The 16,487-nt window shown below is 36.8% G+C and overlaps 2 protein-coding genes across 2 annotated transcripts in view; one reads left to right on the top strand and one right to left on the bottom strand.

Annotated features, from left to right (window-relative positions):
* The window catches only part of DHX36 (DEAH-box helicase 36), a 59,025-nt gene that overhangs the window by 26,171 nt on the left and 16,367 nt on the right, over positions 1 to 16,487 (bottom strand). Inside the window, exons 2-9 of the mRNA XM_060149588.1 lie at positions 11,704 to 11,828; positions 10,700 to 10,931; positions 9,119 to 9,157; positions 7,567 to 7,737; positions 5,767 to 5,846; positions 4,953 to 5,027; positions 4,642 to 4,808; positions 3,013 to 3,094 (exon numbers count right to left, since the gene is read on the bottom strand). Of these exons, the coding sequence (XP_060005571.1) occupies positions 3,013 to 3,094; positions 4,642 to 4,808; positions 4,953 to 5,027; positions 5,767 to 5,846; positions 7,567 to 7,737; positions 9,119 to 9,157; positions 10,700 to 10,931; positions 11,704 to 11,828 (971 nt within the window). The remainder of the gene's footprint in view (positions 1 to 3,012; positions 3,095 to 4,641; positions 4,809 to 4,952; positions 5,028 to 5,766; positions 5,847 to 7,566; positions 7,738 to 9,118; positions 9,158 to 10,699; positions 10,932 to 11,703; positions 11,829 to 16,487) is intronic.
* Positions 1 to 16,487, top strand: part of ARHGEF26 (Rho guanine nucleotide exchange factor 26) — a 215,432-nt gene that overhangs the window by 188,224 nt on the left and 10,721 nt on the right. The gene's annotated exons all lie outside the window — the stretch shown is intronic.

The following is a 16,487-nucleotide window of genomic DNA, read 5'->3' as shown; positions in this document are numbered from 1 at the left end:
TGGAATGGGGGATTTGGAGCATGGGCTTCGTGAATCAGACAGAATGGGACTGATGTCCTTGCTCTGCCATTGACTAGCTGTGTGACCTTGGGCAAGGTATAAACCTCTGGTCTTTAGTTTCCTTATTTGAGAGACGAATACTCTTTTAACAGTATTGTATGAGAATTAAAAAAACAAAAGTGATAAAGCACAGTGCCTGACACATAGCAGACACCCCAAAAGTATTAATCAATCCCCTTCCCTATTCAGTACCTGTGACCCAGGATTCCCCTAAGTCTTCGATACATATAGAGGCACCAACGTGAGGTAGGACAACCTGAGACAGAGATTAGTCTAGTCAGCAGGATGGACCCACAGTTGGCTCCCTTCCCAGCAATTCCAAAAACAGAGGTAACCTTTAAACCCCCTCCCCAAGAACCCAATCACAACCCTCCATAACACCTCACCTACTTTCTTCCTTACTTCCCTGTAGTGCAGCTCTTCTTCTGGGAAAGGAACAGCTGGGGGTCTCTGCTGAAAACTTCTATCCAATGACCACCCTACTTCACCTCCCCTCTTAGGATGGCTAAAGAATGACAAGTGCACAGATACCATCCTTTTGCTTCAAGAGACTCCCCTTCGCTACCATTCCTTGTACATTCCCTGCCTTATGGGGACCTTAAGAAAGCAATCCATCTTTATGTAATTTTAGATTACTGATCCCTGGAACTTTGTTTTTATTGTCAAGCTGTTGCCTATTATTATCTTAGAAAACAACTGGTAAATGTGCTATGGTAGGAAATGAGACACATGGTAGAAAGTGGAATTGAGGAGGGAGAGCATAAAAATGTATAAGCATTGATGATAAAACCAGAGCATGGAAGACCAACATACACTTTCACTTTTATATGTTCCTCCCTGACATACACACTTCCCTCTTTGCTACACTGATTTCACTACTTTCCTGACTTATTCAGCCTATCCCTGCTTTATAAACTGATTTCCAATGTACTCTCACTTCCCCAGAACAGGTCAATCACACCTTAGAGTAATAGCTTGTATGTCTCCCTATCTAGATATAAGTTCTGAGGGTGTGTAATGAGTCTTTCACTTGTTTTATGCTCAGATCTTAGTGCACAGTGCAAGCCATAAAGTTTAAAAAATATCTGTTAAATAAAGTCCACTCAAAAGCTGACTTTTCTCCATGTGAAATATGCAGCAGGATCTTTGTTCTCACCTTCCCACTATCACTTCCTGATTTTCTCCTTTAACAAGTAAGCTGTGGAATCTTGAAAAAAAATCTCAGCACAAATATTTCTACATCTGTCCATATATTTTTCAGATGTTTACTACAGGCCAGGCACTATGCTATGCACTAGTCACAAAGATGAACAGGACAAAATCCTCGACCTTGAAAATCTGAAATCTAGTGCAAGAGGCAAATATAAAAAGACACATTACATGGCAATAAGTGTTACAAGAGATATGATAGAAGTGCTCTGGGAGTCTTGTTGAGAAGGTAACTCACTCTGTGAGAGGTATCAGAGAAGGCTTAATGGGCAATGAAGCTGGAATTTGTTCTTACATAACAGTTTATAGATGAAAAGATGAAGAAGGTGGCAAACGTAGCTCTAAAAGGAGGAAATAGCACGTAACAAAGCATAAAGTCATGAAAGGGCACAAGATGGCAGACTAGAGAATAGTGCATTTAGGATGGGCAGACCATGGGATGCATGAGGCTAGAAAGAGAGGACAGGGCCAGACTGTAAAAGAGCCTTGGGGTGACAGGCTAAGGAACTGGAACCTGATCCTACGGGGCTGTGCTTTCCCAGCCCTTCCTCATCAAGGAATACTAACATAATTTTGTACGGCTCCTCGAGAAGCCTGCTAGCAGCTAATGACCAGTGCTGAGGGGATCAATAACCTGGGCCTACCAGCTGAGGTGCTCTGCTACAGGCCATGACACACCAATAAAGGTTCCTCAATCAGTTTTCAAAAAGAAATCTGAGGGGCATGCCCTGGGGGAGAAAGCTCCCATGACCAGATTTGTTTGGAAAATAGATGGCAGCAGTTGTAAGAGTGAAGACCACAGTGCCAAGAGAGGAACTATTATATTAACACAGGAGAGATAATAAGGACCTTAAGTAGAAGAAACAAAAATGAGAAGGTATGTTCAAGGAGAAAGCTCTCAGGGTTTTTGAGGGGCAGAGTGGGATGGCATATAGAATGACTTAGAGTAGTTTGGTTACTGAGCATGTAAAGCAGTTAACACATCCTGGTATATAACTGCTTGATAAACACCAGCTCTTTTGATTTACAGCTTAGACAACTGGGTGGAGGATAACAGGAGTAACCATTATAATAAGGCATACTAAGCAACACAGACTGCTTTAATTTTTTGGTGGAAGCATGGCAGGAATCAAATATAAGATCATGATTTTTGTTTGAAAAATGTGGGGTTCAAGAAATCTGTGGTACTGCAATGCTGTTGAGTATAGAGTTAGATAAGTTTAGAATTCAGGAAGAGCTTCAGTTCTGAAGCTGTAGTTCTGCAAGCTACTGGAAAATAGTTCTGAAAATTTGGAACTATGGTCATGGAAAAAAGATTTAACAGTGAAATAAAAGGCTGAGAAAAGTATAAGTGAGAACTCTAGGGGGAAATCATATTTAAAGGGTGGGGAATAGAAGCCAGCAAAAGAGAATGAATACCAGGTAGGAGAACCAGAAGAGAGGTTCAGTGCTAAAGACAGAGTTCCCAAACTTTACTGCCCAGGGGTCCTTAAACAACACTGACACTTAGCTACCAGCCTAGACTCTGTAATATAATTATGGTATGAAGTGTGAATGTGGGTTTTAAAAAGCTCCAGGTCATTTTAATGTGCAACCAAGTTTGGGAATCCCTGATTTAAGGAAAAACAATGTTTTAGAGATGAGTTTGAAACAGTTTTAAGGGTGAGTTTCTGAGACTAAAGTTTGACAAAATGGTGACATGTTAGTATTTTTAATCTCTTTTAGTTCCTAATATTTACTTACCTTGTTTTTTCAATTATATCTTCCAAAAGATACTCCACAACCGGAAAAGTAAAACCAGGTATATGTATCATTGGACAGTTACCTATCATGGTAGATAAAACATAAATCTGTACTTGAATGTTCAAAAAAAAAACCCAAAAATAACTCAACAGACTGTAAATAGGACAATGACTCCATTAGTTTTAACTTCAGAAAGTGGTCCTGACACTTTTACAGCTCTACCTTATTTTTCCATATCTAATTTAATAAAACCAGCAGTCTAGTGTTCACTCAGTACCGATTTACTGTTACCAAACTGTACACACATCTCACAGTTCTACAAAGTAACCCAGAATACCAAAAAATAGAGTATTTTAAGTTGGATTCAAGACCTACTAAGTCTACTTCTCTTCATCATCAGCCAAGATGGTGCCACCAGAACCTAAGTTTTAGTGAAATCTACATAAGAAACGTAACCCCTGTGGTATCCAGAATTATGGAAAGAAGAAACGTAGTTAAAGCAAGACCTGACCAAATATTAAACTGTTGCTTACTAGTTTAGAATCATTAGTTAAAAAATAAGTCTTAGTATTGTTATTTAAATGCTATTTAGGGTTTTTGTATCGAACAAAATAAGCCATATACACTGTAAACAAAGGCCAACACTGTAGACACATATCAAAGTATCTGAGGTGGCACCAAACTTTGCCTCTGACTTGCATAAGTTTACTCAAAGTTAGTTCTGGATTTCTCATCAAAAAGGACTGAGACAGAGACAAAGACAAAGTATAATATGCTCAACTAATCTCACAAGGCTTTGAGGGTCAACCGGGCTGAATATAAACACATTATAGTTCTATTCCATTTTAATTCCCTTTTCTCCTTGCCCCAACAATTTAAGCAGGAGAGACAGTAAGGCATAACTTTAAAAGAATGTACTCTGCAGCTAGTCAAATTTAGTTTCTTTTTTTATATTTTGGCCACTCTGTGCAGCTTGTGGGATCTTAGTTCCCTGACCAGGGACTGAACCCGGGCCCCAGAAGTGAAAGCACTGAGTCCTAACGGCTAGACTGCCAGGGAATTCCCTCAAATTTAGTTTCAAATCATCTTGACTCTCTGTTAAGTATGCAACCTTGGGTAAGCTACTTAACTACTCTGAGGCTGTTTCCTCATCTGTAAAAATAAGAATAGCACCTACTTCACAAGGTATCATGAGGACTGATGAAGACATGCCAAATACACTACCTGGCACATTGAAGGTATTCCACAGTGGTTGCTAGTTATTACTGTTATTAGCAAACTGCCACCCTAGCCTGTGATATTACATAAAAGCCACAGAAGAATCACAAAAAGTTTATAAAATTCAAATCTGTGGTTTGACTTCATTGATGTCACCTTAATTATCTGGTGGAAGCACCAAAAGGCTACATGTCTTCACTATAAGAACAGAGATGATGCCACATTTTTAAAAAACAGGCCCAATTCTCTGTGAGACTAGAGGGTAGATGAATATTCAAATAAAATGAACTGCTAAACATTTATTTTGACTACTCTGTACCTAGCACTATATTAGTTTTCTTTAGAAAACTGTTTCTAAATTCAATGGCTTTGTGATAACTTTCTAAAGTAACAACCATAAATTTTACTCACCAAAATATTCTGAAAATTTCTCAGCATTCAATGTTGCACTCATCAAAACTATTTTCAGGTCAGGTCGATAATTAAGAAGATCTTTAACAACAGTCATTAAAACATCTGACTGTAGATTTCTCTCATGGATTTCATCAAGCACGATATGACTAACACTGGACAAATGCCTAAAGCAGAAGTGTAAAGTTCGTTACTCAGCACAAAATTCAAAAACAGAATCATTTTACTTTTCCATAAATTAATAAAATCCAATTTCCTAATTACATCTTCTGATAAATTTAACTAAATGTCCTGAGTTGAAACATACTCACGGGTCTGACTGAAGCCACTGAAGGATAATTCCTGTCGTACAATATAAGATAGAACCCTGTTTCCTTGGCAACCGACTGTGAATGAAAGATGTGAGTTAATTCTTGGTTTTCTTTACTAATAAATTACTTAAGTACTACAAAAGTTTAAAAGAATATCTTCAATTTAAAAAATTTTTTTCAGTTTTAATGAAAAACTTCATACTTAAATTTTAGTTACTGGAACCCTTACAATGATACAGTAATGAGACATACTAGCTTCAAGTTCATTATACATTATTTCTGTTATGATACTATGTTAATGATTTCTTTTTAAAAGCAAAAGTGCTACCATTCAGAAAAAGACCAAATATTTAGGGAACTAAACTTCTGTTCAGTGATTAGAAAATCAATTCATTTAAAAAGGTAAATGGAATCTTGACCTGCAGAGAAGGACTAAAGAAATACAGTGGAATGGGATAGGGGGTTAAAGACACAAAACTAAATTCAGTCAGTTAGTGGCTGCATGGTGGTATCAAAATATACAGGAGGTCAACTCCTTTTCAGGGTGAGTGATGGTCTACTAACATATAACCAGGAAAAATGTTATCTTTCTAATCATTCCATAATGTAAAAGACATCTTAAAATGGCAATCCAAATCTGAATTTGGGTTAAAAAAATGATTTTGTGGGTTGCAAGCCTCATATGTTGCAGTTACTTTAAATGTTAATTCTAATAGCAATAATCAGCATAAAAATAGGGGAAAGATCTTTCTTTTGGATCTCTAATTTCAAAGTTTCACTAAAATCTACCTGTAAACAAGTGAACATTCTTTACCTCTGGAGACGAATTTGGTATCCGGTACTATTACCATTGCCACAAGATTCTGCCCTTTCTGCAGCCACTCTCTCTGCAACCTTTAATTAAAATAAAGTACAGTTACAAAGAAAACATCTCCTTTATAGTAAATATCGTGAATGCCTATGAAAATCTGGTTGCTGAAACACTATCCATTAGATTTTCAGAATTAAAAAAATAGAAACAGATATTAAAATCTGAGGTATCTAAAATTGTGTCCCTTAAGAGCTGAAGACTACCTGCTTCTTATGTTTACTTCTCATTTCCTCTGAAATTCTCCCTCATAACTATTTTCAAAGCAACTTTCTATAAATCCTCTCTTTGTCTTTTTTAAAAAAGGTTGGAAATCGTAATCTAAACTTGTAAAACTTGTATATAATTTGAGGGTAAACATACGTTGATACTATTTTTCATTTGTTTCTTTTTCGTAGAGATTGGTAGGCTTAACTTCTAGTTCTTGGTTATGTTCTTAAAGTTATGGCTGCCAAAGATAAGCTCTAGACAGATGAAATCTTATAATCCAACACTGATTTGTAGAACTAAAAGTAACCAACAGTCATCTAGTGACAGAACAGTGATTTATGAGGTTAGAAATAGAAAATGACATGATTAGTTTTTAAGAAATAATACTTCAGAAGGAAAAGTTTTCAATCGTTCTATCCCATATAAACTGACTTGGACCATTACTTCACTTTCTGCTACTGATTAAACTGCCCATTCAAATACCGACAGATCTTAGAAAAATAAGCAAAGAAATAGCCTAATTTGCATTTCTCCTTACTGTCAATATATATACTCATATATTAGTGAAAATGATAAGATTAGATTTTTAACTTAAGTCAGGCTATATAACAGTGTTATGACAAAAATGGCTTACTTTTCACCATTCTATGAACCTATGCCATTTCTAGGAATATCGTCCTCCCATAAAGACTGCTGCTTTACTTTTTTAAAAATAGTATCTCTTAGAAACCATAGTTTAAAACGTATATAGTAGCTCCTACAAAACAATGCTATAATTGTTAATGCAATTCCTGACCAGATTCTGTATTAAATGACTTAGAGATGTAATAAATAGTACTATCATAAAACCAAATACAACCGTAAATCTTCGTAATTTAAATTTACACACAGAATTCCGTAACACTGAAATAAATGTACTATATACAATGAATGTTGTAAGAAACCCCAAACATTTTTAAAGAACATATAACTCATATATTTAACTAGGTCATCTAACTAAACACAAAAAATGTTATTTGTAATAAACATGTACTTATACCTGCTTAATGATAAACCTGAAACAATGCCTTATTTTTTTATGATAAATTCCCTCTTACTGAATTGCATTAAAACGTCAGAAATACAGCTACCGCCACTCAGTGTACTTATATACTGAAAAAAACAATCAGAGAGTGCCGAAAATAGTATTGAATGAATCAGGGAGTAAAATGTAAAGCATCTAATGATGCAGATTATTTGAAGCTCCTAATCAATTCTATAAACATGATCAATTTTTTGTTCTTTCACTTTTATACTGAAAATTGTCTGGATCTTTAATTTATCTTGACTCCTAAACATCTATTATCACTAACAGAAAGAGGTTAATTTTTTGGGCTTTACTACCAAATACTTGTTAACCAAATTTTGCTTTTATAGCAACATATCTTAAACCTAATAAAAAATCACCCCAACCTTCAAAATCAGTAAGTTCTAGCAGGACTACATAGGAGAACAGAAAACAAAGTGGGGAATTTTAAAAAGTGAGAGATTACTTACTGAAATGGCACTAATTCTTCTTGGCTGAGTACAAACTATCCTGCATGCAGATCCTTTTCCTCTTTCAATGTAGTTATCCAAAATGAACTGAGTAACTTGAGTGGTTTTTCCACAACCAGTTTCACCACTTACTACTGTTACCTGATGGTTATCGATCATATTTACCAATTCCTATTTCAAAAGGGAAAATAAGTGAAGAACATCACATGTTGACTAAGTCTGAAAAGATAGTTACCAAAATCCTACCAAACTGAAGGTAATTGTTTTTAACAAGCATATTAATACTTTTCAAATTCTGTTATATGCAATGCTGGCAGTTTGGATATCTGGATCTACCAGTTTTCAAAAGATAAGAAGCACCAAATTATAAAAAGAACAGAGCCATGGCTCTGTTAATGAAAAACACACTGACAAGAATAAGAAGAGACAGGTTATAAACCCATACATAAGAATTAACATAAATTAAAAAGAATGGTGACATGTGGGGCTACTGAGTACAAGGCAAATCCCCTGATACCTAAAAAACTACTAGGAACATTAAGGATTTATATCATAAATCATAAATATGGCTTTGTCTGCAGGACAAGTTTTGTATACTGTTTTCAAGAACAAGGAAGAGTATAATTTAAGACGACTCCCTTTCAAATAATTAAAATAAAGACAAGTTTTAAATACCTAAATCAAATGACTAAAATTCAGATATCCAGAAAACTGCCTACTTGGGAAAGATCTTCTTTCTTTTAAGGTTTAGATAAACACGAGTATTTTTAAAGTAATATTCACCATACTAACAAAACCATCCCACTACTTCAAAGGGGTGTCATGAGGTATCTTTATCTATGAAACAATCTAACATGAAAACCCACCATTTAAAAATTTCTTATCTATTCTACCACCTCATATATATCAGAACAGGTTCCAAGTTTGAACACTGAAATTACAGGTGGCAAGTACTGAGAAGTAGAATGTGATTCATTCATTCAACAAATATTTACTGGGGGTCTATAGAATGTTAGGCACTGTTCTGAGTCAAGGGGTACATAGTGAACAAAATAGACTCTGTCCTCAAGAACTTACACTGCTAGGAGGGGAAGATACACATGTCAGGTGGTAGTAAGTGCTATAAAAAGGAAAGAAAAATAAAGGAAGGTTGAGAAGTCAGAGAAGGATAGGAGACTATATTATTCTACACAGGATGATTGTATAAGGAAACATAAGTTAATTAAAGCACTGTATTTTCAGCAGTGCCCCAATTTTAATTAAAATATTTGATCTCAAATTAAGAGCAAGGGTTATTTATCCAAAGCAACTTACAAGTGAAAATTCTATTTTTAAACTCATGGACATATAAATATGAGAAAACTTCAGGAAAATTGTTTCAGAACTGTTTTTTTTTTTTAAGTCCTTCAACAATTCAAAGGAATAAAATGAACTTCCAAGAATATCCTTTAGCGAAAGGTTCATTAATTTATATTTCTTCTTGATATAGAGCTTTAAAAAAATGTATTTAAACATTTTGCAAATCAAATTAAGTAGTGTATATTTATTTTACCTTTTGCATTCCATATGAAGGCAGCTTTTCCCTGAAATGCTGAAATTAAAAAAAAAGTTTTTAATTTTTTTACAAAAGAAATGTAATCAAATTATAATCCTGGTAAACAGAATATATCATAGATACATATGTTAAGAGTGCAAAAGTATTACCTCACAGCTTATGTGAGGTGTCAAGACTTAAAAAAAAGAATTTTTATAAAAAAGAACTAAGGAACTTAGCAATGAGATTATAAGCTGTCTGAGAACAGGGAATGTCTTATTTAGTCTTTGGTAAACACAGGAGAATGACAGGCATCTAGAAAGTGGAAAAATAATGTTTAAAAAAATTTATAACTGAAAGAAAAATATGGCATATTACCAAGGATTAAAAAATTGAGCTCTTAAACACACCTAAATTCTAGACTTGGTTTTGTTACGAGCTGTGCAACCATAGATACGTCACTTAACCTAAGATTCTTTTTCCTCCTCTGTAACAGTCATGCGTAATCTCTTGTACAGGGCTGTTGAGAGGTTCAAATGACGTAGTACATGTGAAGCTTTTACAACAGTGCCTGACCAAAAGGAAGACCACTAACTGTTTTTGTTTTGCACATTTCTTCTAACTTTCTCTGAACTAGATCAATTACTCATCTTCAATAATATTTGAGTTTTCTCCTCCATACAAAGCAAACAGAGACAGTAGCTAACTCTTCTTGTTCCTAAGGGTATAAGACAACTAAAATATTTTGAATTAATACATCTTGAAAACTCCTGTCCCCAAATCATATTTTCACTCAAAAGGCATCAAAGAGCTACACAATTTGGTCCTGGATAACCTCAGCTGATCTGTTCTAATGAGGATATCCAACCTGCAGTGATAGTCAATAGATCCTTTCTTTCCTACAGGAGATGTGATAATCTGCCTTTCTCAAAAATGGCAGTACATATTTGCATATTCAAGACATAGCCCTCAGAATTGCCTCAGTATTTTCTCTTAAAAAAAAAGTGAACGTTTTATTACATCTCTTTCTAGAATATCCATAAAGCATTCAATTTTATGTTTTAACAGGAAAGGACTTTAAAATATCTTGCCTAGCAGGAAAAAATACTGGAAAAACTCAGGAGAATTTCAGAATTTAAAGACACCTCTGTCTTTAAAGTGTTGGTGAACGTAAGCACATCATATAACTTTTGAGGAATTTAATTTTAACATCTGTAAAACGAAAGAGTTGGATTAGATGTTCTAAAAGAAAAAACTTTACAATTCTAACCACCCTTGTCTCTTATGACATCTCACTAAAATGGCCTAGAAATGTTAAACTTAAGTGTGATTTTTTTTTTCATCTGCACTACCATTTCTCAGATATTTCTTCTTGTCACCATATATATAAACTATTGTAGATGAGATAGGCTACTTATGTGTAATTCCATTCCCACTACTTTTCTGTACTATAAGGGGGAAAAAAATTCCCAGAGGATGGCTTGTTGAGCAATCTCACTAATTTATATCAGGCAACTACCTCTAACCATAAATACATTTTTATCAAGTGTCAGAAGAGATGACAAGTAAAAATTTTTTCCCCATCTTGCTTTCCATTACCTGCATTTCAATATACCGAAGGTCAGTTTTTTTCTTTTGTAAATCTTCCAATAATTGTTGGTCTAAAGTTACATCTGGTTCATTTTCTTGCAAGAGATATTCAGAATCGCGGTCAATATATTTGTCCCTGATTCTAAATGGCCTCTTTTCTTGATTTATCAATTTTTTTTCCTGATCCTCAACTTTCTTTACTGAGTTTGGTTTGTTCTCAGCAGGAGCTTCAGTCCCATATCTATTTTGACAAAATAAAAAAATGATAAAGATTGAATGAAGAGCCACTCAAGCCCTGAAACAAAATAATATATGTTGTTTAATGATTTCAAAGTCATCAAAATCAAAAGCCTTTATTCCTTTCTCTTAGTAGAGCAACTTGAAAATACTTAGATTCTTATAATGAACTCAATTTTTTTTCCACCCTACAAATAAGACACTGCCAGACAGGTTATTCCTTGTGGTAGTTAAGAAAATAAAAATCCACCCAATAGTAATTCCTCCATTGCAAAGACTCACAGTGTTTCTCTTTATCAAGTTTTCTGAGCCATGTTTTATTTCACAACTTCATTTTCCTGCCACCCTTTCTGAGCTATAAGTGGGATGCTACATTACACAGTCCCAGAGAAACTACTTCTAATTTGCCCCTGATGATACAGTTCCTATGATTTTCCTAAAACAGCAGTAATTTAACTTCTTACAGATCTCCTCCACAAGAAAATTCCGGAAATACAAAGATGATGGGTAGGAAGAACTAAGTAATAACTTCATCAACATCCTATATAGACAATTCCTACCATTTAGATCTCCTGTGGGAATAAATATGCCACCTAAATTTTTAAATATTTCACCAAATTTGCTCAATCTACATAAGAAAAAAGATTACTTTGAGGCTAAATTTCACTTATAGAAGAGCCTAAAGATGTTATTTTTATTATCTTTTTTTTCCGGCCAGTGCTCTGAAAGAACTGTCACTCTTTGTTCATCTTTTAAAAGAATACTTTTTGTTTTACCCGTGATCTTCAGGAGCAAACCAGGATATTTGTGCTTCCGAATCTTTATCATTCTTAGCCTGCACAGAATGTAGCAGCTGCACAATTTGTTCTTCTCGACGTTCATCCATATGTACCACAGCTCTCTATTTTGTGCAAAGAAAAAGCATCCTCATCAGGGTGAGAAAGCATGTGCAAAATTATTTGACGACTAAAACAATAAAGGCAAAGTAACACGCGTTCAACAAACATATATAAAAGAAAGTTAAAGTCACCCCACACTTGCTCTCTAGACCCTTTTCTACTATATGTCTATAAAATTAGCTTTACTATTACTGGCAAAGAAATCATATTTACATCACTTATTAAAACTTTGGTTCCCTTACTTCCTACCCTTGCATAATACTAATTGTTACAATCTTTTCCTTATCTTAAATTTTAAAAGATACTCACAATTAAACTTATTAAAACCCAAATGTTCTGGTAAAAACAAAAGTTAAAAACTGCAAATACTATTTTGGCTGCAACGAGCATTTTAAGAGCATTTAATCTCTTACATTATGAGGAGGAGTAAATTAGGAAGTAAGAAGGCTGAGCTCAGAGGGAATAAATAAAATGATCAGTGCTCATGAAAATAATATTCCAAACGATGCAGTTACCTCAGAGAATGAGATTTACTTAAAAAGAGACACCAGAGAAAATATGAGTTAGATTGTTTTCTTAGTATAGAATACATGGAAGAGAAAATATGAGGTACACTGTACACAGTAAGAATAAGAACTTTTAAAGACTGCCCTTTTATAATTGCAAATTATGATTAGCTGAATTATAAGTAAACACAGTAAGTAAAAAAGAAGAGTGCATAGATTTTTTTTCCCAGGTGTGCAGACAGGAAAGATGGCCAAGTTATTGAATGAAAAAAGCCAGATGCAGAAAACACGTGCAACGGGATCTTGCTTTCACTACTATTAATTTTTAAAAAGGTTATTCTCTTTTCATATTCTATGCCTTTTGCAGTATTTCTTCAAGATATAATTCTGGCACATAGTACATACCCCTGAGAAGTCTATCAAATGCATGGATGTATCTAGCTTTTTGAATGAGCATATATGACTTTTGTGTTAAACCATTTTTCTCTTTAAAGAAGTAAAATACACACAAAAAGAATACACCTAGATCTCCAGGGAATTCCATAAAACTTCTGCTGATAAATTATTAAAGGATTTACTAAAAGCATTATTATGCTCATACACTTAAAAAGTCCAATACAGCAAAACTCCAGCTGATAAGAAAGCATTAGGAAATTACAAACTGCAGCAAAACCGCACAAAAGTCCAAAATTGTAAGTCACAAAGAGAAAAACAGATCAATATGATACAATATGATACAAAAAGACTTTTTTTCAACACCCGTGTGGCTGACAGGGTTTTGGTGCTCCAGCCAGGTGTGAGGCCTGTGCCTGAGGTGGGAGAGCCAAGTTCAAGACACTGGTCCACTAGAGACCTCCCAGCTTCACGTAATATCAAACAGCAAAAGCTCTCCCAGAGATCTCCATCTCAACTCTTAAGACCCAGCTCCACCCAACGACCAGCAAGCTACAGTGCTGGACACCCTATGCCAAACATCTAGCAAGACAGGAACACAAACCCACCCATTGGCAGAGAGGCTGCCTAAAATCATAAAGAGGTAACAGACACCCCAAAACACACCACCGTACATGGACCTGCCACCAGAAAGACAAGATCCAGCCTCATTCACCAGAACACAGGCACTAGGCACCTCCACCAGAAAGCCTACACAACCCACTGAACCAACCTTAGCCACTGGGGACGGACACCAAAAACAATGGGAACTATGAACCTGCAGCCTGCAAATAGGAGACCCCAAACACAGTAAGTTAAGCAAAACAAGAAGACAGAGAAACACACAGCAGATGAAGGAGCAAGGTAAAAACCCACCAGACCGAAAAAATGAAGAGGAAATACTCTACCTGAAAAAGAGTTCAGAGTAATGAGAGTAAAGATGATAAAAAATCTTAGCAATAGAGCAAAGAAAATACAAGAAACGTTTAACAAGGACCCGGAAGAACTAAAGCCCAAACAAACGATGAACACAATAAATGAAATTAAAAATTCTCTAGAAGGAATCCACAGTAGAATAACTGAGGCAGAAAAATGGATAAGTTACCTGGAAGATAAAATGGTGGAAATAACTACTGCAGAGCAGAATAAAGAAAAAAGAATGAAAAGAACTGAGGACAGTCTCAGAGACCTCTGGGACAACATTAAACTCACCAACATTTGAATTATAGGGGTTCCAGAAGAAGAAGAGAAAAAGAAAGGGACTGAGAAAATATTTGAAGAGATTACAGTTGAAAACTTCCTTAATATGGGAAAAGAAATAGACAATCAAGTCCAGGAAGCACAGAGAGTCCTACACAGGATAAATCCAAGGAGAAACATGCCAAGACACATATTAATCAAACTATCAAAAATTAAATTCAAAGAAAAAATATTAAAAGCAGCAAGAGAAAAGCAAAAAATAACATACAAGGGAATTCCCATAAGGTTAACAGCTGATTATTTCAACAGAAACTCTGCAGGCCAGAAGGGAGTGGCAGGACATATTTAAAGTGATGAAAGGGAAAAACCTACAACCAAGATTTCTCTACCCAGCAAGTATCTCATTCAGATTCTACAGAGAAATTAAAACCTTTACAGACAAACTAAGAGAATTCAGCACCACCAAACCAGCTCCACTACAAATGCTAGAGGAACTTCTCGAGGCAGGAAACACAGGAGAAGGAAAAGACCTACAATAAGAAACCCAAAACAATTAAGAAAATGGTAATAGGAACATACATGTCGATAATTACCTTAAATGTAAATGGATTAAACGCTCCAACCAAAAGACACAGACTGGCTGAATGGATACAAAAACAAGACCTGTATATATGCTGTCTACAAGAGACCCACTTCAGACCTAGCGACATACAGACTGAAAGTGAGGGGATAGAAAAACATTTTCCATGCAAATGGGAATCAAAAGAAAGCTGGAGTAGGTTCTCATATCAGACAAAATAGACTTTAAAATAAAGACTATTGCAAGAGACAAAGAAGGACACTACATAATGATCAAGGGATCAATCCAAGAAGAAAATATAACAATTGTAAATATTTATGCACCCAACATAGGAGCACCTCAATACATAAGGCAAATGCTAACAGACATAAAAGGAGAAATCGACAGTAACAGAAGGGGACTTTACTAATGGACAGATCATCCAAAATGAAAATAAATAAGGAAACACAAGCTTTAAATGATACATTAAACAAGATGATACATTAAACAAGATGGACTTAATTGATATGTATAGGACATTCCATCCAAAATAAACAACAGAATAGACTTTCAACAGACATTCTATCCAAAAAACAACAGAATACACTTTCTTCTCAAGTGCTCATGGAACATTCTCCAGGATAGATCATATCTTGGGTCACAAATCAAGCCTTGGTAAATCTAGAAAAATGAAATCGTATTAAGTATTTTTTCTGACCACAATGCTATGAGACTAGATATCAATTACAGGAAAAAATTTGTAAAAAATACAAACACATGGAGAGTAAACAATACACTACTTAACAACCAAGAAATCACTGAAGAAATCAAGGAGGAAATCAAAAAATACCTACAAACAAATGACAATGAAAACACAACGACCCAGCATTGGGGACCTTGAAGATGGCGGAAGAGTAAGACGCGGAGATCACCTTCCTCCCCACAGATACACCAGAAATACATCTACACGTGGAACAACTCCTACAGAACACCTACTGAAGGCTGGCAGAAGACCTCAGACCTCCCAAAAGGCAAGAAACTCCCCACGTACCTGGGTAGGGCAAAAGAAGAAAAAAAAAACAGAGACAAAAGAATAGGGACGGCACCTGCACCAGTAGGAGGGAGCTGTGAAGGAGGAAAAGTTTCCACACACTAGGAAGCCCCTTCGCGGGCGGAGACTGCGGGAGGCGGAGGGGGGAGCTTCGAAGCCGCGGAGGAGTGCACAGCAACGGGTGCGGAGGGCAAAGCGGGGAGATTCCCGCACAGAAGATCGGTGCCGACCGGCACTCACCAGCCCAAGAGGCTTGTCTGCTCACCCGCCGGGGCGGGCGGGGCTGCGAGCTGAGGCTCTGAGGCTCGGGTTTCGGTTTTGGACGGAGCGCAGGGAGAGGACTGGGGTTGGCGGCTTGAACATAGCCTGAAGGGGTTGGTGCACCACGGCTAGCCGGGTCCGGGGAAAAGTCTGCACCTGCCAAAGAGGCAAGAAACTTTTTCTTCCCTCTTTGTTTCCTGGTGCGTGAGGAGAGGGGTTTAAGAACGCTGCTTAAAGGAACTCTAGAGACGGGCACGAGCCGTGGCTAAAAGCGCAAACCCCAGAGACGGGCACGAGCCGCGGCTAAAAGCGCGGACCCCAGAGACGGGCGCGAGCCGCGGCTAAAAGCGCGGACCCCAGAGACAGGCGCGAGCCGCGGCTAAAAGCGCGGACCCCAGAGACGGGCAGGAGATGCTAAGGCTGCTGCTGCCGCCACCAAGGGGCCTGTGTGCGAGCACAGGTCACTCTCCACACCCCTCTTCCGCGGAGCCTGTGCAGCCCGCCACTGCCAGGTTCCCGGGATCCAGGGACAACTTCCCCGGGAGAACGCACGGCACGGCGCGCCTCAGGCTGCTGCAACGTCAGGCTGGCCTCTGCCGCCGCAGGCCCGCCCCGCACGCCGTGCCCCTCCCGCCCCGCTGGCCTGAGTGCG

This window comes from Lagenorhynchus albirostris, chromosome 5 (genome assembly GCF_949774975.1).
Source record: "Lagenorhynchus albirostris chromosome 5, mLagAlb1.1, whole genome shotgun sequence".
Classification (NCBI taxonomy): Eukaryota; Metazoa; Chordata; class Mammalia; order Artiodactyla; family Delphinidae; genus Lagenorhynchus; species Lagenorhynchus albirostris.
The sequence above is the reverse complement of the archived record's forward strand: the minus strand, read 5'-3'. Positions and strand labels throughout refer to the sequence as shown.